The sequence below is a fragment of the Daucus carota genome, chromosome 3, assembly GCF_001625215.2.
Source record: "Daucus carota subsp. sativus chromosome 3, DH1 v3.0, whole genome shotgun sequence".
NCBI classification, from domain to species: Eukaryota; Viridiplantae; Streptophyta; class Magnoliopsida; order Apiales; family Apiaceae; genus Daucus; species Daucus carota.
Genome location: NC_030383.2, coordinates 16,244,426 through 16,268,518, shown reverse-complemented (window position 1 = coordinate 16,268,518; position 24,093 = coordinate 16,244,426). Strand labels below are relative to the sequence as shown.

At 34.0% G+C, this 24,093-nt stretch overlaps 2 protein-coding genes across 2 annotated transcripts; one reads left to right on the top strand and one right to left on the bottom strand.

The window, feature by feature from the left end:
* Window positions 1–1,734: 1,734 nt before the first annotated feature.
* LOC108210964 (uncharacterized) lies at window positions 1,735–8,356 on the bottom strand. Its single transcript, XM_017382426.2, has 6 exons — window positions 7,837–8,356; window positions 7,131–7,231; window positions 5,160–5,257; window positions 4,332–4,537; window positions 3,685–3,735; window positions 1,735–1,975 (listed from the first exon to the last, which is right to left on the bottom strand). Exons 1-5 carry the CDS (start codon window positions 8,243–8,245, stop codon window positions 3,689–3,691), a joined length of 861 nt encoding a protein of 286 aa, XP_017237915.1. The 5' UTR covers window positions 8,246–8,356; the 3' UTR covers window positions 1,735–1,975; window positions 3,685–3,688.
* An 11,429-nt stretch (window positions 8,357–19,785) lies between these two features.
* Window positions 19,786–24,093, top strand: LOC108211444 (protein MICROTUBULE BINDING PROTEIN 2C). The gene is made up of 5 exons (XM_017383049.2): window positions 19,786–20,157; window positions 20,268–20,348; window positions 21,802–22,155; window positions 23,137–23,358; window positions 23,653–24,093. The coding sequence occupies exons 1-5, from the start codon at window positions 19,954–19,956 to the stop codon at window positions 23,806–23,808; spliced, it is 1,017 nt and encodes a 338-aa protein (XP_017238538.1). The 5' UTR covers window positions 19,786–19,953; the 3' UTR covers window positions 23,809–24,093.

Genomic DNA, 24,093 nt, shown 5'->3' with positions numbered 1-24,093 from the left:
CTTGCTGCAGTTACGATTACCACATGTGCGGCCTTTCCTTAAAGGAAGTTTTTATTTTTATGTCCCCATCAAATTAGAATAAAATAAAATAAAGTAATCCCATTTACAAGAATTAACGTTTTACGCGCATTTTAATATTTTTATAATTTTCTAATTTTCTTTTTGAATAATGATTCTGACATTAAAATTATTATATTTTAAAAAATTCTTAAAAATAAATTATTAAATCATATTTTAAAGAAACATTAATCGTATATACTGCGAACCTGTCTCGATATGTATATACGGAGGCGGGAGTTAACAAAGTATGGAGAAAATGGTCCAACTTTATTGAATTCATCAGTTTGCTTTGGCCAGAAAAAAGGGATATATATATATATATATATATCTTTATCATTGGTCATGTGAGTGAGATGGTATTGTATAGAAGAAAAGTTGCGGGGTAACAACAAATTCATGCGAGAAGACAGAAGAATAAATTGCATGGTTCCAATTTAAACGCAAACCATTCCTAAAAATGGCTCTCAGCTTGGCTTGTTGGTCACTTCTTAGTTTGTCTGATCAGTATTCCTTGTCATCTTGCTAACGGTCTGAAAATCATACACATTCTTAAACTACACGTATCACCGGGGTAGAAATTTAACAAATGTTATACTCGGAAATAGAGGCTCAGGTTAAATTGATCTTTGTGTATTTCTTAATCAGATGTTCGCACAGGAAATGGTGCTATTATTATGCTCCCCGCCACAAGAAGAAACTTTAAAAAATGCGATTGCTACAGGCCCTTTGGCTTAACTTACCAGGGGGACATATTGTTCCTCGTTTGTGTCTGCACTGCAGGATGGATATATTTCAGTGCAGTGACCTGCGTATAACAACATAGTTACGTAAAGATATATATGTCATTAGGGCAGGCTCGGCTCAGTGGTGTTTGTTTTACATTTAAAACGAAATATGAACGAAGTTAATTGACAAAGTTAAAAAAATAGAAAAATAGATTAAAAATATATAAAAGTGTTGGATCTTGAAAATTTGGTTAAATTTTCAGGACCCAATACTTCTTGACATCAAAGCATGTCGATTTCAAACATATTTCAGCAGTATCTTCGTATAACAACACTTTCTTTATATAATTACGTAAGGATTTATATGTCATTAGGCAGGCTCAGCTCTTGTTTTACATTTAGAACGAAATATAAACAAAATTAATTGCTAAAATTGAAAAGATAGAAAAATAGATTAAAAATATATGAAAGTGTTGGGTCTTGAAAATTTGGTTAAATTTTCAAGACCAAATTTTCAAGATCCAACACTTCATGACATCAAAGCATGTCGAGTTCAAACAAGAGATGACTAATTTCACATGAAAATCTCTTATATTATTGACTAAATGTGGATTAATGACTTCTAATATTTTTGTTCAAACAAAGTAGTTAATGTAAGGTAACAAGTGCGATGTTACTTAATGATATTTAATAGTTTAAATATAATAAATAACTTATTTTATTGTACCTTCGTAATTATATGATTACCGGGAACATTACAAGTTGGTTTGGCATGGCTCTGTTTATAAGATTTATTGGTTTGGTTTTGAATTTTAGATAACCGTTACAGTCTGTTTGGCTAGAAATACAATGTTCCGTATCCACAAATAGAAATCACGCATAGTTAATGAACTTTTACAACTCATTTTAAAAAATCCAATTTTGAAGCCCTTTTGGCTGACAAAAATAGTTACATTACTGATTACTACTGTATATATAAACAATGAATAGTTATTGATTGATTCAACATAGCCTAACAAAGTAATAAGCCACATAATAGATACCATTGCATTACAAGGTGGAAAATGGAGCAAAATAAATAACAAGTTTTTTCCTCACGTATTAGGGGGCCATATTGTTCGTTTTTTCTATGTGCAGGATGGATCTATCTCAGGGCAGTGACTTGCACAAGTCCGCACCTGCTCTGCTACCTGCACATTTTTGAACTAATTAAATACCACAAATCTCAAAGTAGTAGAATCTGCCACTAATAAGTTATAACTACATTAACAGATAACAGGGAAGAATTAGATTCCAATTATTTTGGATCCTTAGACACAGAAACTAATATGGTGCGGAAATGATTTACTCTAGATACTAGATATTTACCATTTCTTGATATATATCATTTCATACTTATCTAGCCAATCGTGTCAAGATCCCTGGCCACTAATAGTATATAATAAATCAAACCAAATTACTATTCAACATTTACAATTTACCATTTATCCTTGGACTCAGATTATTACTATATCAAACTGATCCAATCGACACAGATGCCTCAAAGAGATGTACCCAATTCATATATTCAATCCAATCTTCTCTGAATGAATTCCAGAAGTACCCAATTCATATCTTCAATCCAATCTTCTCTGAATGAATTCTTCTTGTAATGTATGTATATTTATCAAGTAAATTAGTATAACATGGTTATTCAATACTAAATAGTTGTCAAAGTAAACTTTAGCAATCACTTGAGCTCAAAGTGGCGAAGCAATGAATTTCAGCTCTATTTCAAAAGGACCCAGAACTTTGAACTTAGCAATGTTTAGATGCAAAAATATTAAACCAAGCAAGTTGATGCGCTAAAATACTGGCTTTTCAAATATTGAAATTTTATTATAAAATATGGGTTTGGCATCAGATATATGATTACATCTGGGCTTGGCTTACTTTTGTCAAATATAACAGAGCTTGAATATAAACTTAGAGACACTTTTTAAAATGACAGGGAGACTAACTTTTGTCAAATTAAAATACATACAGTTAATATTTGATCTTTACTAAAAAATACTGTTGATAGGAAAGTAATGGCCTTTTTCATCACAACTCTAAAAAAAATTGGCCCTTTTTAGAACTTAAAAACTTCTCCATTCCTCTAGGTCACAATCAATTTTCAAGTGTAGCAAATGCAAGATCAAGTATAACGAGATACCTAAGACAAGATCAAATTTATGGCAGAAACTAAACAATTTATTTGGATGAATATCTTAAGAATTTTCATGATCGGGATGATGTGAAAAATTATATTACCACAACTAAATTTCCACCATATGTGTGTTCCTGTTATGGACTTCAAACTATCTGAACTGAATATTTTATAGTTATTGTTAAAATCTACTTTTCTGTCTATATGTTAATTTTGTGTGTATCTCTTCAAAAAAGGGCTTAAGCCTGCAAGCTCTCCTGTGCAATATGCTTTTAATAACTCCACAGCCCATTGCAAAATAAGTTGAAGGGATAGACCAAGAAAAATAATTATATTACAGATTTTGGTAACTAAATTATGCAAACTAAAGGTCAGTTACTGACTCCTCATGATGGTCCAGCTCAATACAGACTGTCTGTAATTATATTCAGTATTTCAAGTCAAGGACAGGAATAGAAAGTACTACAAAGTATACAAGTAAATGGAAGATAATTTATAGAAGATGTGAGAATACTGCAAGGCTTAGCCCAGCAACCCCTCTCCTCATAGTAGCAAAAGGGTTAAGGAGGGTTTAAGCCTCAGCAGAGACATGTGTGTGTGGGTGTTCAAATTCTAGTAATTGACCATATCCAAAATAAATACACAGTTAAATACTGCTCACACTTCTCTGAGTCAAAGAAACAAAGCATCAGGTTTATTAATTGGGCTCACCAATTTATAGCTTGTCAAAATCATCATCATCATATCCGTCGTCCTTGTCATCTGAAAAAGCAGAAGAAATTCATCAATAAGTCATATTTCAAGGTCATATATTTATTTCTTAATAACAAAAAGGATCAAGCACTGATAAACAATAATTAGAACTAATTCAGGGTCAGAAGAGAGTTTTCACCTATAAAGTGCATACAACAATTATATTAAAATTCAGGAGAAAGTAACTGTTGATCAGACACCAATTAGTCCTTAACTGAGGGAAACTTAAAAAACAACGATTCAAAAGATTGTATCCCCCGATCACATACTTCCGCTCATGACCCTGGATATTATTCACACAGACCAACTACAGAGACTCCTCAAAATAAAATAAACAAAACAGCAAAAAAACTCGCTGGAGAAAACAGAGAGTGAGCCCATCAGATTAACTTACAGATGGTCCTTATAATAATTCATATCAAATCTTTCAAATAATTATTTAAACATCTAGTGCTTTTCACTGATATAGGAATACCAAGGGTTTGACAGGCACATGTGTATTCAAGTTCAAGGGTAAAGGACTCAAGGGAAATATAAACTTTTAGGATATGGCTTCATATACCATCCATATAAATTTATATAATAGTAAATACACACAGTATTACCTTGACCATCATCACTGTCACCGTGATCACCTAGAAGAAATACATCCAGGTCCTGCTCAGTGGCTGCTGAAGATACACTCTTACTTTTCTGGATTGCTTCCCCACTCTCTGGTTTAGGAACAGTTCCAACTTCAGAAATCTTTATGTCATCTTTAACTTTTTCTGCGGATATCCTCTTGGCATCTTCATTGTATCGCTTTTCATACCTAACCAAACATATGAATACATCAGCTTCAGTTTGACAGATAAAAATTTAATCAGTAAATTGCTTAATGACGAAATCAATACATCAATAGGTTGGACAATCCAGAATTCATGAGACAAACACCTATATTTGCCTGTATCATCTTCACGGATCAAGTACTTTTAAAAACCTAAGAACAAGATGCACAAGGCAGAGACAAACAAAATACAAAGCAAATCCAGTGGAGATCTTAATATATACACCCAATGCTCTAGCTGTCATAGAAGAAGTGACAGAACAAAATCTAGCTCAAGAAGTACCATGTATGAGATTTAAGATAAATATTATTTCTGTGATAAAGAGAATACCAGATAACTGAGAAAGTTATAAATATTTGAACAATTCTGCCACTATCACTTCTATTTAACCTAATCTGCATTTTGGAACGTAGCATCCTGCATTCGGTGTTCTATTTATATCATGTATCCATGTGTTCTATTTATATCATGTATCCATGTGTTCTATTTATATCATGTATCCATGACGCTAATGCTTTATAGAAAAACAATTTTGATTACAGATAATGGAAGAGAACTTAGAGGCCAAATATAATAACATCCGCCATCAAGACTTAGGTTACTTACGGAGCTACATGATTGTTGACAAGAATAAAATATATTCTCCAGAACATCCTTTCTTTCATCACTCGCGGGCATAACTCGTACCTTAACTTTGAGATCTCCTGAAAAAAAATTTAAAGACATAATAAAGAGAAGCATTATTTATTGCAATTGCTTTGTTAACACTAACTTACAGAGAAATGCATAATGATTACAGAACATACTCCCTTTGTCCCCCTAGATTCTTTAAAATTGGGGGCGGAGGGTTTGGCACAGATTTTAAGGCTCCTAAAAAGTATAGTTTCATAAATTATTTCAAAAATTTTCTCTTAATAAAAGTATAATGTTAAAAATTTTATACAAAAAAAAAGAGAAAATTTTAAAAATAAGTTATAAAACTGAACTTTATAAACACCTTAAATTGTGTGCCAAGCATGGAAAAAATGTTAAATAAATGAGAGAGGCGGAGAGAGTATCTTTTTATTAAATTTAAAAATCTACATTTCTGCACTAAGCCTCATCATTAAATTATATCCTATATATGATAAGAGTGAGAGGGATAAAATTCAAAGCACAGTTAAAGGTCAACTGATAGATACCTAGCAGTTACATAAATCATGTTTATTTATCAATAAGTTACAGGTGAAATCCTATTATTATTTACTTAATTTCAAAACTAAAATTAGAGAGTATAATTGTTTAAAAACCCTATTCTAATAAACGCACATAGGGCTGTAATACGAACCAAGCTTCCATGAGCTCGACCCAATTATATGGGCTTAAATCGACTCAAACTTATTTTTGTGTTCGACTTCGAACAACATTTCTAGCTCGCTAAAAAACTCGAGTCGAGTTTTTATGAGCTTGACTCAAACTATATTTTTGTATTTATTTATGTATCATACATATAAATTCAGTTGACATCAATTTATGAATTAAATTTGACCTTCTGCTCTAATTGGGCTTTTATAAATAATAGATAATCTTTTTTGTTTCATCTCAAGTCTTCGGCCTCACATGCCACAGCCTTACTAAAAAAAACATTACCACCCTCCCCCCCCCCCCCCGTCCCATACAATTCTTTACGTTTGGTTAAGAAATTTGTATAAAGCAGTGAAAAAGAGAAAGAAAACACTGTCCCTAAAGTTGGGACACTGTGCAAAACGTTAAGGACTAGACCCACAGAAGAACAGATGGATGATCCAGAGTTATGCTCTTCTAGCATATAGTCTCTTATTTTATAAAGAAAAAAAAAAGCACTTGAGTATCAACTTTTTCTCTTTTAGGAGACTGCTCTTTTGCTTGCTTATATCCATCTGATAAGTAACCAAAGACACCAAAGACGGTAAGAAATAAAATGGGATCTCAAAAGGTTAAATTTTTTTTATATCCAAACTATATGTCTCCCCACAGTATTCTTGGACTTTGGTACGTTTGTCTATGCATTCGATGATCATATAGGGGCGATAGCAACATCACAACAGATCAATTAGATTAGTAATTTTAAATGTCTGTGTACGGCTGTACGCACAGTTGGCAAGAATACACACTCTAAGCACCAGCAGCCCAAAAACACTTGATACACCAAAGCAGACACTTGTTTTCTATCGGTTGTGGGCTGCCAAACAATTCAATATTTGTAGTAAATGGCTTTTAAGTTATAGCATTACCTGAAGTCAAGATCATATATTCATCATGTACAAGTAGTATAGTACCTATTAAATATTCAGATGATGATATGAGCCTTGTGGATTCCATAATTTTCTCCTCAATATAGAACAAATTGGTACGACACACTATATTCCGAATCACTTCTATTAAAGAAGATGTGGCTTATGCGTTGAGAAGTGCACACTAAGCAATGATAAGGATGAGTATCCATATACAATTTCAAGCTAATTTTGTCCAGAAAGGAGAGGATAGGTAGTGCTTCCATAGTTTACGAGCTGACAAAATATGGATAAGAAGCAAGGGAATTGAGCTTCTTTAGTTTACCTTTACAGTAGAAAGAACAAGCTTGGCATGTACTTCTTGCCATTTTGTAAGATCCTGGCGAATATTTGAGACCGTGGGAATATCAGACACTTCGGAATCATCTGCATTTCAAATATATCAGTTCAAATAAGTACAAACACTCATTCAACCAAAAAACAGGTAGGCACTCGTTATGCTTGAAGATAAATTGGTAAGCCTTAACTTTAACAAGATAAGTTCTGTATATATATCATTCATGTTTGATCATATTTACAACTAAGCAGATTTCACATAATCCAGATACCCGAAGTTACACATCATACTCGCTTATTATCTAAACATAATAAGTTTGCAATGACAAAACTGAAGTACACTAAGAACTATTTTTTTATTTAACATGTATTAACTACTTATTATTTTTAATTCTTCAGTTAACTTCAAAAAAATTATATACATTATCTCGAACTACAGAAAATCATGTTTTCTACCTGAAACATTAATTCCATTAATCTAACAAAAAACTATTCTGTTAAGCTAACGCAGAAATTAATATCCCTGACCATACTGAAAATACCTTAACTTACTGCATTTGATAATCCTAACACAAAACAAATCAATAAACATACTGCATTTCAATTAAATTAACCTGAAATACAAAAATCTAACCAATTCCAGAAATAAATGGCGAATAAACAAAAATCAAAGCAACACGACGCAATGTGAGTACCTTGAATCGGAAAATCCTTAAACGTATTAATCGTAATATCTTTAACAAACTCTCGCAACTCCTCCGTAACACCAAACGTCTCCAAATCCTCCTGATGCTCCACCTTGTCCACCTTCACCGCTGGATCTACAAGCTGCGAAAGCACAGACGCCGTGGGAATCTGCGACTTAATCTGATCCGCTCGTTTGATGGCCTCAACTTTAACTTCAGAAGCGATCTCTTTGGATCGCTTGGTAGCTTCGGAGACAATGTCGGAGAGTTTGGAAGATCCGATTGAGAATTCCTCTTGCGATCGGCGAGCTGCTTCGGCGGTGAACTCCTGAGATCGTCGCGCCGCTTGGAGCGTAAGCTCCTGCGAGCGCTTCGCGGCGTCTTCGGCAAAGCTTCGAGCTCGTTGCCAAAACTCCATTGATTTAATTGGATTTGTATGTATTGGTGTGTTTATAGGTCTTTTGTAATTTCAGAATTTGGGGGAGACTGGGGAGGGAAATATAGGGTGAAGTGGGATGCACGTCTGGGGAACTGGAAATTTAATCCAATTGGATTGGACTAGTACGTTTTTTGCTGGCAAAAAAAAAATTCTATATATTTTGTTTTCTATATATTTTGTTTGATATAACAAATTTATTTTATTACTTCAAAAAAAAACAAATTTATTTTATATTATCATCATAATTATTTATATAATAATTTATCAAAAATAAAAATATTATCGGTGTGAGTTCGTGTTTATCACTTATTTAGAATATGTGAAAATTTTGAAGATAGGTATAAAGTTCTGCTAAAAATATAAATTTACTATTACGTATAATGTCGCATCATGTAAATCAGCATCGTAAAAAAAATCGGTTATAAGTCGATTAAACGGTTAGACGGACGCCTGAACAGGAATTTAAAGGGTCATTAAGCGGATTAATAACATATATTTAAATTTTTATTATAATATAAATATATTTAAAAATAAATTTATATTATGATAAGAGTTCAAATTTATAATATTCTTAATAAATCATCTTTTTTATTACAAATATAGAAATACTATAAAATAATTAATATTTTAAAATTTAAAAAAAAGTCAAAATTATTTTGACCGCTTAATCCGTTTAATTTTCAAAAACGCTTAATAATTCACCTAGTACAAAATCGAAGGGATTTAAGACCCAGCTTAGATGGCCGCTTAAAGCACTTTTGTAAACATGTAAATTAATATTATTGAATAAAATTTATTTTATATAATATTACATTATTATAATAATTAATGAGTTATTATCTCCCCTTTTCATTTTCTCGGAACAAAATTAATTTTAATTCTGATACATGCTCGGTTTTTGATTTATAAGTCTCCTTTAGTAGCCAATTCTAGTTGATGTTCCCTTCCCAGAGACAGGTTCTTACGCGTTACTCACGCATCCGCCCCTGGAAACATCACTTCCCATGCAACTTGCATGTTTTTTTGAAAAGCAAAGCTTATATTGATAGTAGAAGAAGCATAATACAGGGCCAACACAAGATACTCCAAGCCACCAAAAAGGCCCTACAACATTACAGACTACCCAATGCAGAAACAAACATCCAGACCAAGTCTGATATCTAAACCTAGGATATCCCAAAAGCTAGTACTACTTAGACCTATATCTACTCATATAGCCATAATAATATATATGGGCAAACGAACTGGAAAATGGCCCATAATGCATGCATGACTTCAAACTTAATCATCAGCAATCTCGATAATCTCCACCATTTCTGCATCTCCTCCAGCCTGATCAACACCTGCATGGGGACCTTCCTCAACCTCTGGAACTTCCTCCTCGTCAACCACGTCAGGGAGAAGATCCCTCTCGCGAACAGCCACGAAACGTGGTTCCACTGGTCCGAGCCCCATATCTAGACTCCAAAGCTCACGAACGCGACCGAAAGGTTGTTCCATGATGACCATGCATTTGAAATTTTCAGCTCCATACTGGGCCAGATAAGTGGCTAAAGCATTTGCCGTGGGATCACACAGTGTAACCTCTATAACGAAGTTCCTATCAGCTTGTCTCTGGTTCAGCTGCTGAACAAGAGGAGCATGTTCAGGATGAACTCCTTCCAGGGTAGAATTCTTCCACTCCCAGAAGGAGTCCAGATGATCACACTCTAGAACAAAGTACTTCCAGCCCTCCTGGTACGCACATTTGCAGCCCTCAAGTAATGCCTGATATTCGTTGAGTCTCCTGTGGACAAACTCTAGGGAGCCTGCAATCATTCTAAGAATTTTGCCTCTGCCATTTCGCACCACTATACCTATGCCAGACCTATTACCATTTGGGAGGGGATTTTCAAAGAAGATGCCGTGCACATTGATCTTCACCTTGCCGTGGCGAGGCATGATCCATCTTGCATTTGCCTCAACAGCTTCCACCTCTTCCATACTTGACTTTTGAAGATAAAGAGAGAAAAGATGTGAAGAAATACAATTGAGGCTGATGGGAAAACTTCATCCTGTTGAGTCTCTATTTATGCTGTAGGATTGGCTAGTGATGATTACAATTTTTAGAAGCCCAAGTAAGTGCCTGCAAAAAGTAAACTTTATATGTGGTACAAGCAACATCCCAGGAGAAAAAGATTCTTTTTTGAGCCGCATTTTTCTTTTCCCAGACTAACACTCTTCCATTATCTCCAAAAGCATGCCATATCAGGTCTCCTGGCACCTCTTTTGGCTAAAAGATCAGCACGAGTGTTAAGGTCTCTTGAAATAAGCTTTATTGAAATCTGCATAGATGAGACAGCTTTGTGTAGGCTAGGATCTTTGAGATTATTACTGGACACCTGCAGCTCCAAGAAATCTTTAATTAAAATGCTGCTATCTGAATATATTCTGAGAGAATTTTTGCTCCATTTAGACCCTGCATACGATAATATTAAAAATCTGAGGGCTTGCCATTCTGATTCCAAAGGGCTAAAAGTACTAACTGGGCCTGAGAAAGTAAACAGGACGTTCTCCTTCTTATCTAAAATTAGGCCTCCAATTCCAGCAATGCTGTTTAAATTTACTGTTTTCTGAGAGCCATCTATAAAGCCAATAAAATCTGCATTAGCACATAGCAATTCCTCCAACTGTTTCCCTTCCGAATTTGTAACAGAGCCAACTGGATTTGTAAGCCACCATTTAGATGAGCATTGAGTGATAGTACCAGAAGCTAGACACCACTCTTTAGAGAACTGCTGTACCATAGAGAGCAAAGTGCCAGGACCCAATTTTATACTTCTAAAGATAGCCTGATTCCTATTCAGCCAAATCGCCCAAAGAGTGGCACTAACTACTGACTTCCAAGCATATCCTAGCTTCTTAGAATGACTAGACGACATTATTTTCCATCGCCACCTAAGCTCAACACACTGAAGATTATTATCCAACAAACCCCACCACTTGAATACTTCATTCCATAACGTTACTGCAGCTCCACATTCTAGCAAAAGGTGTTGTGCATTTTCCTCTATAGCCTCACAAATAGGACAATCAATGGTGCCAATTTGAGACATCCCTCTCGAACTAAGGAAAGTTTTTGTTGGCAAAATATTTAGATGTACTTTCCACAAGAAGATTTTTATCCTCTGCGGAACTTTTAGTTTCCAAATGAATTTCCAACAAACCTTTGACCCTTCCTCACTTAAAATTTCCGAGGCTTTTTTAACTGAAAAATGAGCCTGTGTGGGCAACCAAATTAGTGAATCTGGTACCTGGGACAAGGCCACATCTTTTATTTCTAGTTCCAATAATTTCAGATCATCCAATTCCCATGATCTCAACTGCCTATTCCATAAACTTTCTCGGGGAGAAGTATGCCAATATTGTAGAAATTCTGCTATTGAGACCTTCTTGAGTGAAGACAGAAAATATAGCTTCCTGAATTTATTTTTTAAGGAGATCCCTCCCCTCCAAACATCTTCCCAAAACATCACTTTGGTCCCACAACCAACCTTCCACGTAAAATTTTTAATGTCTAACATTTTCCTGCATGACGGGTCCTCTACAGCACCCTTGATACCTTGCATTGTATCTGAGAGCTTACGATTATCTAAGTCTTCCAGTAGACTCCCATGCCCAGAACAATCATATTTGCTGCGGATCCATTTGTTCCATGATCTGTGTCTATCCTCAATCCATTTATGAGCCCATTTGCCTAGCAATGACAGATTCCTAATTTTGACAGGAACTAAACCTAGACCACCCTGGTCTTTTGGCCTACATAACTTCCACCAAGAGATCAAATGCAGCTTCTTCTTTTTATCCTGATAATTACCACCATGAGCCCACATGAAATCTCTTCTTATTTTCTCCAACTGATTAATAACTGTGCTTGGCATTTTATGTAGGTTTTGCCAGTATACGGGCAAACTATCCATCACTGCCTTTACCAATACCAGCCTTCCTGCCATGTTTAAGCAATCCACCTTCCAGCCTGCAAGCTTCTGTTGCATCTTGTTTATCAGTGGCAGCCAGAACACCTGCTTCCTGGATGATAAACCAATTGGCATTCCTAAATACTGCATTGGCCAAGAACCCATCCTACAATTAAACACTCTGGCTGCCACTTCCAAACACTCCACCTCCCTTCTTGAAGAATATATTGTACTCTTCTCAAAATTGATCTTGAGACCTGAGAGCATTTGAAAAATCCTCAACACTGATTTAACACCTTTAATTGACTCCAAGCTAGAGTCTAAAAAAATGACTGTATCATCTGCGAATTGTAGATGCGTTAACTGCTTGGCTCTCTTACCCATCTCAATACCTCTAAAGATACCCTTTCTTGATGCAGTACACAACATACTATTCAGTACCTCCCCCACTATGTTGAAGAGAAGAGGTGATAAGGGATCACCCTGCCTAAGTCCTCTCTCTGGCGAGAACTCTTTGGTTGGAGAACCATTAACCAAGACCGAGATTTTAGAAGTTGACAACAAAGCTCTGATCCAGGAGCACCACTTTTTATCGAAATTCATGGCCTCCAAAGTCTGAATGAGAAAAGACCAATTTACCGTGTCAAAAGCTTTTTCGAAGTCCAATTTTAGGATCAGCCCTTTGCACTTGTTCTGCTGCAAAGAATGAACCACCTCCTTGATCACTAGTATACTCTCAGAAGATTGTCTCCCTTTAACAAAACATGACTGTGCCTCACCAATCAGCTTATCCATACAAACTGCTAATCTTGAAGCCAGGGTTTCTGTTAAAATCTTCATCGATGTATTTATTAAGCTAATGGGTCTGAATTCTCTTATCTGACTAGGTTCCAGGACTTTGGGAATTAAGGAGATGAACGAAGAATTCAGTCCAGTTGGAACATTCATGCTCGAATGAAAGTTCTCCATAAATGTAATTATCTTCCCCCCAATGAAAGGCCATAGAAATTTTATGCTTCTAATATTAAATCCGTCCGGCCCAGGGGCTTTATCATCCGCCATAGAGTTTAGAACCGCCATAATTTCTAGCTTGGTAAAAGGTCTAACCAGAGCCTTTTTTTCACTATCCAGTAAAGCTGGTAGATGGAGTGTACCTAATTTAAATAGAGGCTCATTGTATTCCTTGAAAAAATCTGAATAATACATGAAAAAAGCATCCTTAATATCCTCCGGATTGCAGAGCCAGTCTTTATTCCAGAGAATCTTCTTAATCTGATTTCTGCATTTTCTTTTCTGCACCATCTGATGAAAAAAACGAGTGTTTCCATCCCCTAACTTTAACCAATCCATCCTTGATTTTTGCCTTAGCATAGATTCTCTCTTAGCATAAAGTGCTAGTAATTTTTGCCTGACTGTTTGAACATCTTGATCTACATTAGCCATATCATCCAGTTGGTCTAATTGCTTCTCCAAAACCTTAATCTCCTCTTCAACATTATTTGGTTTGAGGGCTAACCTTTCCTTTATCAACAGCTTAATCTCCTTTAGCGACTTCTGTATATTAAATCCATCCCAAGAACCACTGCGTTTAACCCACTCCTTAACCTCTTCCCTCAGGGAATCCTCTAGGTAACAATTGAACATCTTAAAAGGTCTGTGAACCCATACATTCCCTTCAGCAAACAGCACGATAGGTTTATGATCTGAATATTTTCTACACATCGCCCTGGCATTCCAACAACCACTCTGCATCCACCTATCATTAATCATAAACCTATCCAACTTACTTTTCTTCCCACCTCTACCAATCCAGGTGAAACCAGTGTTACATAACCTGATTTCCATCAAATTACAACCTGTTATAAAATCATTAAACTCCCCAATTTCTCTTAAATTATAGTCACAATTCATCCTATCAGCTGGATCCCTTATACAGTTAAAATCCCCAAGTATACAGATTGCTTCATCAGGTACACAACCTATGATATTCCTGAGATCTAACCATAATTGCCTTTTCTGATCTATTGTGAGCGGACTGTAGACATTGATAATATGTACTCTTTCCCCTCCATTATGTAACCTCAAGGAAGTCCAAATCCAGTACCTTGATTGCGCAAGCGCCACACATTTTAAACAACTTATCCTCCAGAAAGTTACCAACCCTCCAGACAGACCTACAGATGGTTGTTGCACATGAAAAAACACTTCACAATCCAAAAATTTCTGCAGAGAATTACGCGACCAATATCCACTCTTGGTCTCTTGGATACAAATAACATCAGCTCTCTGGGTTTTAACTAGGCTCTTCAGATTTTCCACAGCAATATCATTATTTATACCTCTAATATTCCAAGACAACAATTTTAAATCATTCATACTCATCCATTTACTAATATACAAAATATACTTACTGCATTAACTATATCTCCCCCTTCTCCAATCTTTTGACTATAACCTGAAGTACTTCTTCTCTATTGCTGCTTGCAACTAGTCCCATAGCCTCAGCACTACTAAGAATTTCCAAAGCTTCCTTTACAGAGTTTCCCTCCAGGTTTGCAGGCACTACCTGCAAGCACTGCTCCTTAGCAATATTATCCTTCCATTTGGCCGAGCATCTCTTGCCTCTCCTCTTTTTATTCCTGTGTTTGAATTTCACACCTATGTCAAACGGATTTTTCGGATTTTGCCTTATAAGCTTAGGTCTTCCTCGTCGACTCTTAACTCTTAGCTTCTTGTTAATATCCAAACACAGTGAAAGTTTAGAACTAGAGCTTTGAGCTGGTGAGTAAATTTCCGATTTCGCCGAATCTGGGGATTCATTTAAAAGATCACCATGCTCTTCCAAATCACCTGCAATTTGCTCAACACTACCTGGGCTCCCTTTATTCTCCTCAGACTGTTTATCCAAATTCTTGTCTCCACTATTTTTATGAATGACCAATTCCTTACCTTCGATGCCCTCCGTACTATTCTGTACCTTAACACCTATCTCAGCTTTAGAAACCTCGCTACAACCATTTGATTTCCCATCTTTATTTTCCCTGCAACTTTCTTCACTATTTTCCTTGTGTGAATTCTCAGTAGAAAACTCCATTGGCCCTACTTTACCCTTTAGGTATGTCTGATCGGTAATCTCTGAAAAGGAGATCTTGATCTGCTTACCTTTATATAACACAGTTAAATTCTCTCTAATGTGCTCTGTCATTTGCGTATCAATACATATAATTGGATTAAAGAAGTCCAGCAGGTTATCACTCTGGTATGTCCAGCTTATCCAATTTCCCATAGAACTAGTGAAAGCCTTTAGATTTTCTTCTACCCATCCTGGCATTGGCAGCCCCTTACATTCCAACCATGCAATTCGAGATATAACATTGTCCTGATCCTCAAAATTCTTTATCTTACAAAACCAGACTGACAAATCAGTTTCCTCCAGATGTTGCCATTTATCTTCTTTATTCTTCCTGATAAGAAATTTTCTTTGCGAGAGCGAGTTGACCTTATATCTGCCAAGCCCTATGTCGTTTAACTTTCCCTGCAAGGCTTCAACAGATTCTTCAAACCAGGTAAATCCTATTTTACATTCCTTCAGAGCCTTTTCCACCTCCTCATCTACCTCCATTTCTGTAAACTCAAATAGTTTTTTCCCAAAATCAGTACATTCTTTCTCCGGCTCCCTCTTGTCATCATTTACACTTTTAGGAACCCTATACCCTTTCCAATCTTGACCCTTCATACCCTCTGAAGGTTTATTAATCGTCATTTTTAGCCTCCTCCCCAATCCTTTGAAGCCCTTAGCATTGTTAATGATTGCACCTGCTTCTAGCTCACTAATTGTTTTAACGAATCCATATCTCTTGCCTTTAGAGTCTCTCTTTTTTGGCAACACAATGTCAACTATTTCCCCACAGGCCTGAAATAAGTTCCACATATCCTTACCACTTGTTTCCTCTGGGATATTATGCAAGAAAATGGTTGCATAATCCGCTCCATTCGGTGCTTGCTTACTCTTCGGCTTCTTCCTATAAGAAACCTCTGTCCATTCCTCCTCCACACCTTTATTCAAGTTGCTGTGCTGGCCCAAACTCCCTTTCCCCTGCTGATTTTTCAAAGCTTCGCTATATGTTTTTTTTCTTTCAAAATTACCCATCTCTTTGCAGTCTCTAGTTTTCTCCTCCACACGCTCCCTAGAGTAGGCTCCTTCGATGCTTCTCCAGTGTATCTGTTCCAAAGCTTCGTTTATTGCACCCTTGTCTCCACTATTCAGTTTCGCCAGAGTTTCTCTATTAACCCATACCGTATGTGCCCAGATGAAATCTGTCAGCTTCCTTTCATCTCCTCTCCACCGATTGCCAATCCTCGTCGTCCATCTTCCTGATTGTGGTTTAAATTTTGAATTTTGAAAGTTTTCCGGCTTACCGCTCTTGTAGAGAGAAAACATGATGATAAAAATTATCTCATTGCAACTTGCATGTGTTATTTCTTCTAAAACAAAATTCTTGTTTTAATTAGTAAATTCTTGTTTTAATTAGTAATTTTTGTTGATAGTATTTTATAAACAATTATTAGATTTTTGTATCCTTATTTAAATTTAACAATCTCTCTAGTGGCCTTAAATATTTGATTTAATTGATAGTTCATTAATATAAATATATTAGATCTCTATAAACAATATACACATTCTTATTATAGCATCTTGCCAAACTCTCTTAGCTAACTAGCTTGAATATGCAAAACTTTGACTAAATATATTGATCATAGTTATATTTTGAATATGGTAAAAAATAAAAGTTTAACAATATAAAATTATATCTGTTGAGATTATTCACATCTTGGCATATTTTTTATATGTTACTAGACCCGGCAATTTAGTGTACTGACACAAAAAATTAGTGTTTGTATTTGAATTTTTGACACCGAACACACGAAAGTACACGGTCAATCTTGTGTCGGATATGGATTTTTATTTTATGCACGATATAAATATATATTAAATAAATAAATATACTTTCATATAAAAAACATATATTTACATATATATATACACAATACATATACACCTACAAATATGTATGTAAATATAAAAATTTAATATATATTTTTATTAAATAATTTACATTATATACTTATATATAATAAGCGTAAGCGAGATAATTTGGTCGTATGGTTCTATGATCCAAAAGTTTATCATCGGTCAGATCGTATATTGAACGAATAAGCACCGTTAGGTTAGAATAAAATTAACTTCTGTTCTATAATCAACTGATAGCTATTTGCATGTTTATGATTCTTTTTCCGAATCCAAAACAAATTTTGTCTTTCATATGTTTATGATTTTTTTAATGTAAAATAAATATTTCCTACCAATTTTATTTGTGGAATCATATAAATCGCACCATCTGTTTCAAATATATATATAAATCGCACCGTCACAATCTTTAGATAATATATTTTTAAATTAATAAGCCGGATTTATGTGAGGAACGAATACAAAAACTTTTTCATGATCCAAAACAAATTCCACCTTTTTATTGCATGTTTATGATTCCTTTTTTTAATTCAAAACAAATTATGTTATCAATTTTAATCTAGAACCATAATTTATCACATTATAATAATTTTAATATAAAATACATTTATTAATATAATCTAATAGAAGTTGGCCTCACATATTCAACTCAAAATTTTATTATAATTTGATAGAAAAAATTTAATACGTTAACACGATACATACGAGAAAAGGAATGACTTGATTATCATAGTTTATTTGACGCCATTAATGGCTGTGATGGTGTATTTATAACAGTTCTAACTTATAAACAAATCATAATTTCAAATTTTATTTTATTGAAAATTTTGATTTATTATTTATAAATTAAATTTTTTCGCACCATAATATATCTAAAAAATTTATAAATAATTAAAATGCTCCCATGTCTTGCACGGGCTATAAGCTACTATATATAATGCATATACATGTACAAATATGTATGTAAATATATGTAGATATAAAGACTTAATATATATTTTATTAAATAATACATAAAAATGTAATTTGTCAAATATATTATAATTAAATTTATTATTATATTTATATTAAATATACATGGAAATTACACGAAAAATATACGACACGTTTTGAAAATGATACAGATTTGAAATTGAATACACGAATCTTAAATATGTCGAATAGCTTAAAGTACACGAAACACGAGAACACACGACGATCAAGAAGTTTATTTGTTATACCACATAACATGTTGATATATTTTTGTTAATCGATCAAACTCCCCGCTTTAATTTTTTTTATTATAAAACAGAAATATTAAATGTTGTCTTTTTGCTTGAAAACTCAATGGCCAAAAGAAAAAACTAGTGAAATTTTATAAATCAAGAGATGCTTCATTTCTTGCGCAGATCATCATTTATTTAAAGTTATACATTTATTTAATATTTAAAGTTAGTTATATAAATGTCAAATGACCTATTTTAAGATGATTAAATCAAATTTGTGTTGCATCATCTTATCATTATTTTTTATAATATAACATGAAATATGTTACGAAACTAAATTGGTTCGGCAAAAAATCTCAAATGACATGAGTAATATTATAATTGATGATCGAACAAGAAATGAGACTGACCTTCTATATTCACATTAATTAAATCAATTAAAAAATATTCGCAAATAACACACGATATAGTCTGATTATTGATAAAAATAATAAAATAAGATTTTTTTAGAGTAAAATAATAAATGAGATTGATCTATGAAAATAATAAATGAAATTAATCTTCTGTGCACAAATCAATGACACCAATTGAAATTTCACATTACAATATGTCGTTTTTGTCGCAGGAAAACTTTTTAATACATAATCATATAACATATAACAATACTCATCGGACTCTATATAAATTAATATATGAAATCTTATATTTTAAGAAATCAAGTTATATTATATAACTAAAATTAAAACATTAAAAATTTTGGACGGTCACTATAGTTACATACCTGTTGTACGATACAAAATATTACATTGATCCAACATGAATATAGTGTATTTTATTACTAATTTAAACTTGTTTGACAGGGAAGAAGACGCAGTATTATGTTTTGAACTCAAATCAAAGTCGATATTTTATTTGTATAATAAATTTGAGTCACATATGAATTTGTACATTAAATTTCATTTTTTAATATTTTTTAAATATTTTATCGATTATAATTTTTTCCAATCTATAATACTCCATCCGTCTCAATTTATAGGTCCATTTTGGAAAAAAAATTTGTCCCAAAACACTTGTCCCTCTCTTCTTTCAATACAAATTTATCTACATATTAATTGTAACTTTTTTGAAACTCAACATTATTTTCATTTCTCAATGCACTAAATCCTTATATTTATTGTGATTTTTTTGAAACTCAACTATATTCTCACTTATCAATACACTAATTAATGATACATGAGATAAGATTCCATCTAACCAATTTTTTTTTTAATATGTGTGTTTATTTTAAAATGGACCTATAAATTGAGATCGAGGAAGTAAGATATTTCCGATCAAACTTTTTGAAAAAAGCAAGCGGGTGCCAAGTATTACGCACTTTTCCCTTTTACCCCTGTATTCTGTTCTTCCCCAAATTGCCGTCCAAACAGTCAGTCCACAAAACCCACTCATCTTAAACTTCAATTTCAAAATCAAAATCAATCTTATTATAATTCAAACATGTACGAAGCTCAACAACATTTTGTAGATTTAGATGACAGCGCCGCCGCTAATTCATGGCTTGCCGCCGGTCAAGATCGCTCCGTCGACTCTCCACTTCTCCGGCGTACTCACGACTCTTTCTCCGCTGCTCCGGCGAGTAATCTCGATCGGAATCTCTTTAATGATCTTGTCGAGATTGTTCCTCTTGTTCAGTCTCTGATTGTAAGTACTTAGAGAGATTTTTGATGTTTGTGTGTGTTTTCGATTGTGTGAGAAGGTGTTTGTTGTAGCTGAATTGAGCTTGATTTGTTGGTTTTGATGATTTTTTTCAGGATAGGAAGGCGAAAACCTCGTTTACTCGTCGTGGCTCGGTGATTTACACCAAGACACCGGCTCGAGAATCCATCTCTAAGGTGCAAATCTTGTAATCATGCTTCTAATTGAATGTTTTACTTGTGTGTCGAATGTGATTATCAAAATAATCTCCAATGTGTGGATCTTGCAATTATACTTATAATGAACTTTTATGGTTTTAGATTTTCAGGAATTACCTCATAAAGTGAACTTTTTAGTTAATATTTCCATTTGTGCTTGATGAGCCTTAAAAGTTTACTTTCTAGTTTATGCAGGTTTGGTTAGAGATGTTTATTAAGCTTGATAGAATTAGTACATTTAATAAATGCACTTGCTACTTTTATTTTGTATTGGGTATGAATCTTCTACTGTAAACTATCGAGTGGGAGCTATGAAATGGACGGGGACTGTATTTGGTCCAGTGCTTCATGCTTAATGTAAATGGTTCAAGTGTTTGGCTGTTTAAATCTGCTCCCAACTAGAAGCGAGAAGTATTTCATAATTTATAAGATTGAATCATGGTTTTCGCCGCTTAACAATTGGACATAGGTAGACTAGAGAGTGAGAAGTTCTGACTTCTGAGTGGAGGGCTGTGTACCTTTTATCCCCTGTGATAAGAGAAGAGCTTTATTGTGTTAATCTAATGTTTCCTGTCACTTTTCAGCCTTGAAAGAAATAGAAAATCTCTTACATAAAACCAACTTAGAAAGCATGGAGCTTTAAAGTTTAATTTAAATTTTTTTTGGCTAAAATGAATTCTTATATAACATAAATACATAATAACGAATTAACAATGCTTGTCCCTGAAGCTAAGTATGAAGTATTGATGAATAAGAAATAGGCCTAGCAATTCATGTCGTGTCGTGTACCTAGTACCAAACACGAACACGACACGATATAGGTTCGTGTACCTGGAATCCAAACACGAACACGACAAGGAAAAAAACGAGACGATAGGAAATTAGACAAATTTTTTGCGTACACGAAAATACACAATACGATAAACGAAAATACATAACACAAAAGTACATGAAAATTACACGAAATATGCGCAAAATTTTAAATATATAAACATATTTAAAAATATTGATAATTAATTAATTTATACTTATTAATTGATATTATATCTTTTTTATATACAAAATTTAACTATTATTATCAAGTTATTTACTATGATTATTGTTCTTAAAATATATTAACATATATTATATATTATTATTATTTTTATAGTTGATTATGTCATGTCATGCACTCAAAGGGTAAAACCAAACACGACAGTAAATCACGATTGTGTATTTCGTGTCTTGTACTTAAAATGAAAACACAAACACTAAATTTTTGATTCGTTTCGTGTTGTGTCTAAAATTGCCGGGTCTAATAAGAACCATACAGGAAATGAAACAGTTAGTCTACTGTATTTGTAATGTTCTGAATGCATTTTATATTGTTGTTTGGAAATTTTATTGTTTATTTTAGGATCACATGTGGCACTGACATTAGCCTTTGTTGTAGGCGAGTGAGCTGAAAGGGAAACATGCAGCTCAATCCATTCCAACAAAAAAACGTAGAGACCTTGGTGACAAAGACCAACATAAGAATGCTGGTGATAACAAAGATGGATGTGCCAACGACTTCTCATTTCCCCAAATAAGTACATCAGAGAACAATGAAGAATTACTTGCATTGAGGGATGAAATGGTAGATCTGCAGAGGAAACTATCAGAGAAGGATGAACTTTTGAAATCAGCTGAAATTTCTGAAGGAAAGTTGAAGTCAGAGATTGCTAAACTTGATGAACTGAAGCAACAGGTTTCTGAAAAGGATTTTGTGGCGAAGTCTACTCAGCAACAACTTTCTGATGCAAAGGTTCGAATCTAAACATGTGCTTTATCTGTTCCTTCTTGCTATATTATCTTGACAAACATTTGCACGTAGTTGTAACAAATCACTGCATTGGATCGTTTGATTTCTATCTTTTTATGGGGAATCAATTCATAGAAGGTTTTGACGCAAATCTATATAGTGAATTTATTTTATTCTTTTCAATATTTATTCACATTTGTGGAGAAGTAATCACATGCTTATTATTTAAATGCATCCCTAATATCATGATTACCTTTCTGAATAAAGTTTTTTGCCAATGTATTAGTGTTGGATATAATAAAAGCTGGTAAATTGGTATTTTACCAATTATCTTTCTGTAACACACTAACACATACAAACATCTGGAAGTTGGCACAAATTACTATATTGCTATGGAAAGTGGCTAAATTGTAATGTTATTTCCTTCTTTTTTTTTTTTTTTTTTTTTTTGCGAGATGATAAACTGTGGATATTTTTATATCTTGGAATAAACTATTTATTCTTTGAATCTGACATCTAACAATACAAAACATCTCCTGGCAGCATTATTCTATTTAAGTAGCACATATCTTATTTGTTATGTTGTTTAAGATACTTCTCCCTCTATTATCTTTTCCAACAGCTTGCAAATTTCATGATAAAAATTTAGTACAGTGACTTTCCTGAGTTGCATTATTCAAGATACTTCTCCCTCTATTATCTTTTTTCTTTCTTTTCTGCATTCATTTTATTGTTGTGTTATGTAGATTTGGTACGTCTACTGTCACAGCTGTACTGTGAACGTTACCTTCTGATATCCACACTGCTTTTGTTTTTCCAGTTCTGTAAATCATTAGTCATTTTTAATATGATATCTGCTAAAGCAATTTATAATTAACATTAGGCAAGACACTCCTTTACTTCGAATCATCCCTTTCCTTCTTCCTTGAGCTTTGACAGTTGTCAGGCTATTAATCACACTGTAATTAACTATCTTTTTTGCAGATAATGCTTGCTGACAAACAAGCAGCCCTTGAGAAGCTACGGTGGGAAGCAATGACATCTAATACACTAGCAGAGAAATTGCAAGAAGATGTGAATACTATGCAAGCAGAGATGTCATCAATCATGATTCTGTGTGAAGGCCTAAGAAAGAACAATGATGATGTATCTACTGAAGACTACGATGTCCCTCTGAATCATATAGATCACATTCCAGATGATGTGGTAAGAGGAAGACCATTTCTTACTGGTTTATGTTTTGTTTGTGGTTACTTCTTTAAATACATATTCTGCATTCACAAGTTTTTAATATCAAACATAATGGAAATACAGCTCTCAAGAAACTGTTGCAAGATAGCACACAGCTAAAATCTTGGATGTTTTGCTATATCAAAAAATGTGGCTTTAACCTTTATTTGTTTCTCGAGGAATTTAAGTACTGGATAATGTTTTGGGAATTCTAATATAGATATAGTTATAAATATTTTTGGCCCAATGCTGAAAGTTCCATATGTGCAGGATTCTTTGGATGTGTTGGAGATGCAAAGATTGGCGGATGCACAAGAAGCTTACATTGCTGCTGTTGCTGCTGCCAAAGAAAGTCAAGACGAATATTCTATTGCTGCAGCAAGGAGTGCAAGGTTACATCTTCTATCGCTTGTGATTAAAAACTGAATAGTGTTCTGTTTTATTTGTATCATTGCATATCCAAGACCTGCTGGTGACACCCCACCATGTCCTAATGGGCATCGGTGGTCATCTTGTCACTATGATGCGGTGTATATTATTTTCATGTCAGCACAAATGCTTAACCCTTTTGTAAGAACGTCACAGCCTCATAGGGCTGATAGCTTGGGAGTATGCAACTTTTAAAACAGTTTTAGTTAGTGGTGGAACTTGTTTAAACGCTTGCTTTCTCTCCCTCTCTACATAATACATATGTCTGAGTGTTTGTGAATA

Coding starts and splice junctions, on each gene's coding strand:
- LOC108211444 (XM_017383049.2), top strand. CDS start 19,954: ATGTACGAAGCTCAACAACATTTTGTAGATTTAGATGACAGCGCCGCC. Junction 22,156..23,136: donor AACAACTTTCTGATGCAAAG/GTTCGAATCTAA, acceptor TCTTTTTTGCAG/ATAATGCTTGCTGACAAACA. Junction 23,359..23,652: donor ATCACATTCCAGATGATGTG/GTAAGAGGAAGA, acceptor CCATATGTGCAG/GATTCTTTGGATGTGTTGGA.
- LOC108210964 (XM_017382426.2), bottom strand. CDS start 8,245: ATGGAGTTTTGGCAACGAGCTCGAAGCTTTGCCGAAGACGCCGCGAAG. Junction 5,258..7,130: donor TTGTTCTTTCTACTGTAAAG/GTAAACTAAAGA, acceptor ATTTTTTTTCAG/GAGATCTCAAAGTTAAGGTA. Junction 4,538..5,159: donor GTCAACAATCATGTAGCTCC/GTAAGTAACCTA, acceptor ATGTTTGGTTAG/GTATGAAAAGCGATACAATG.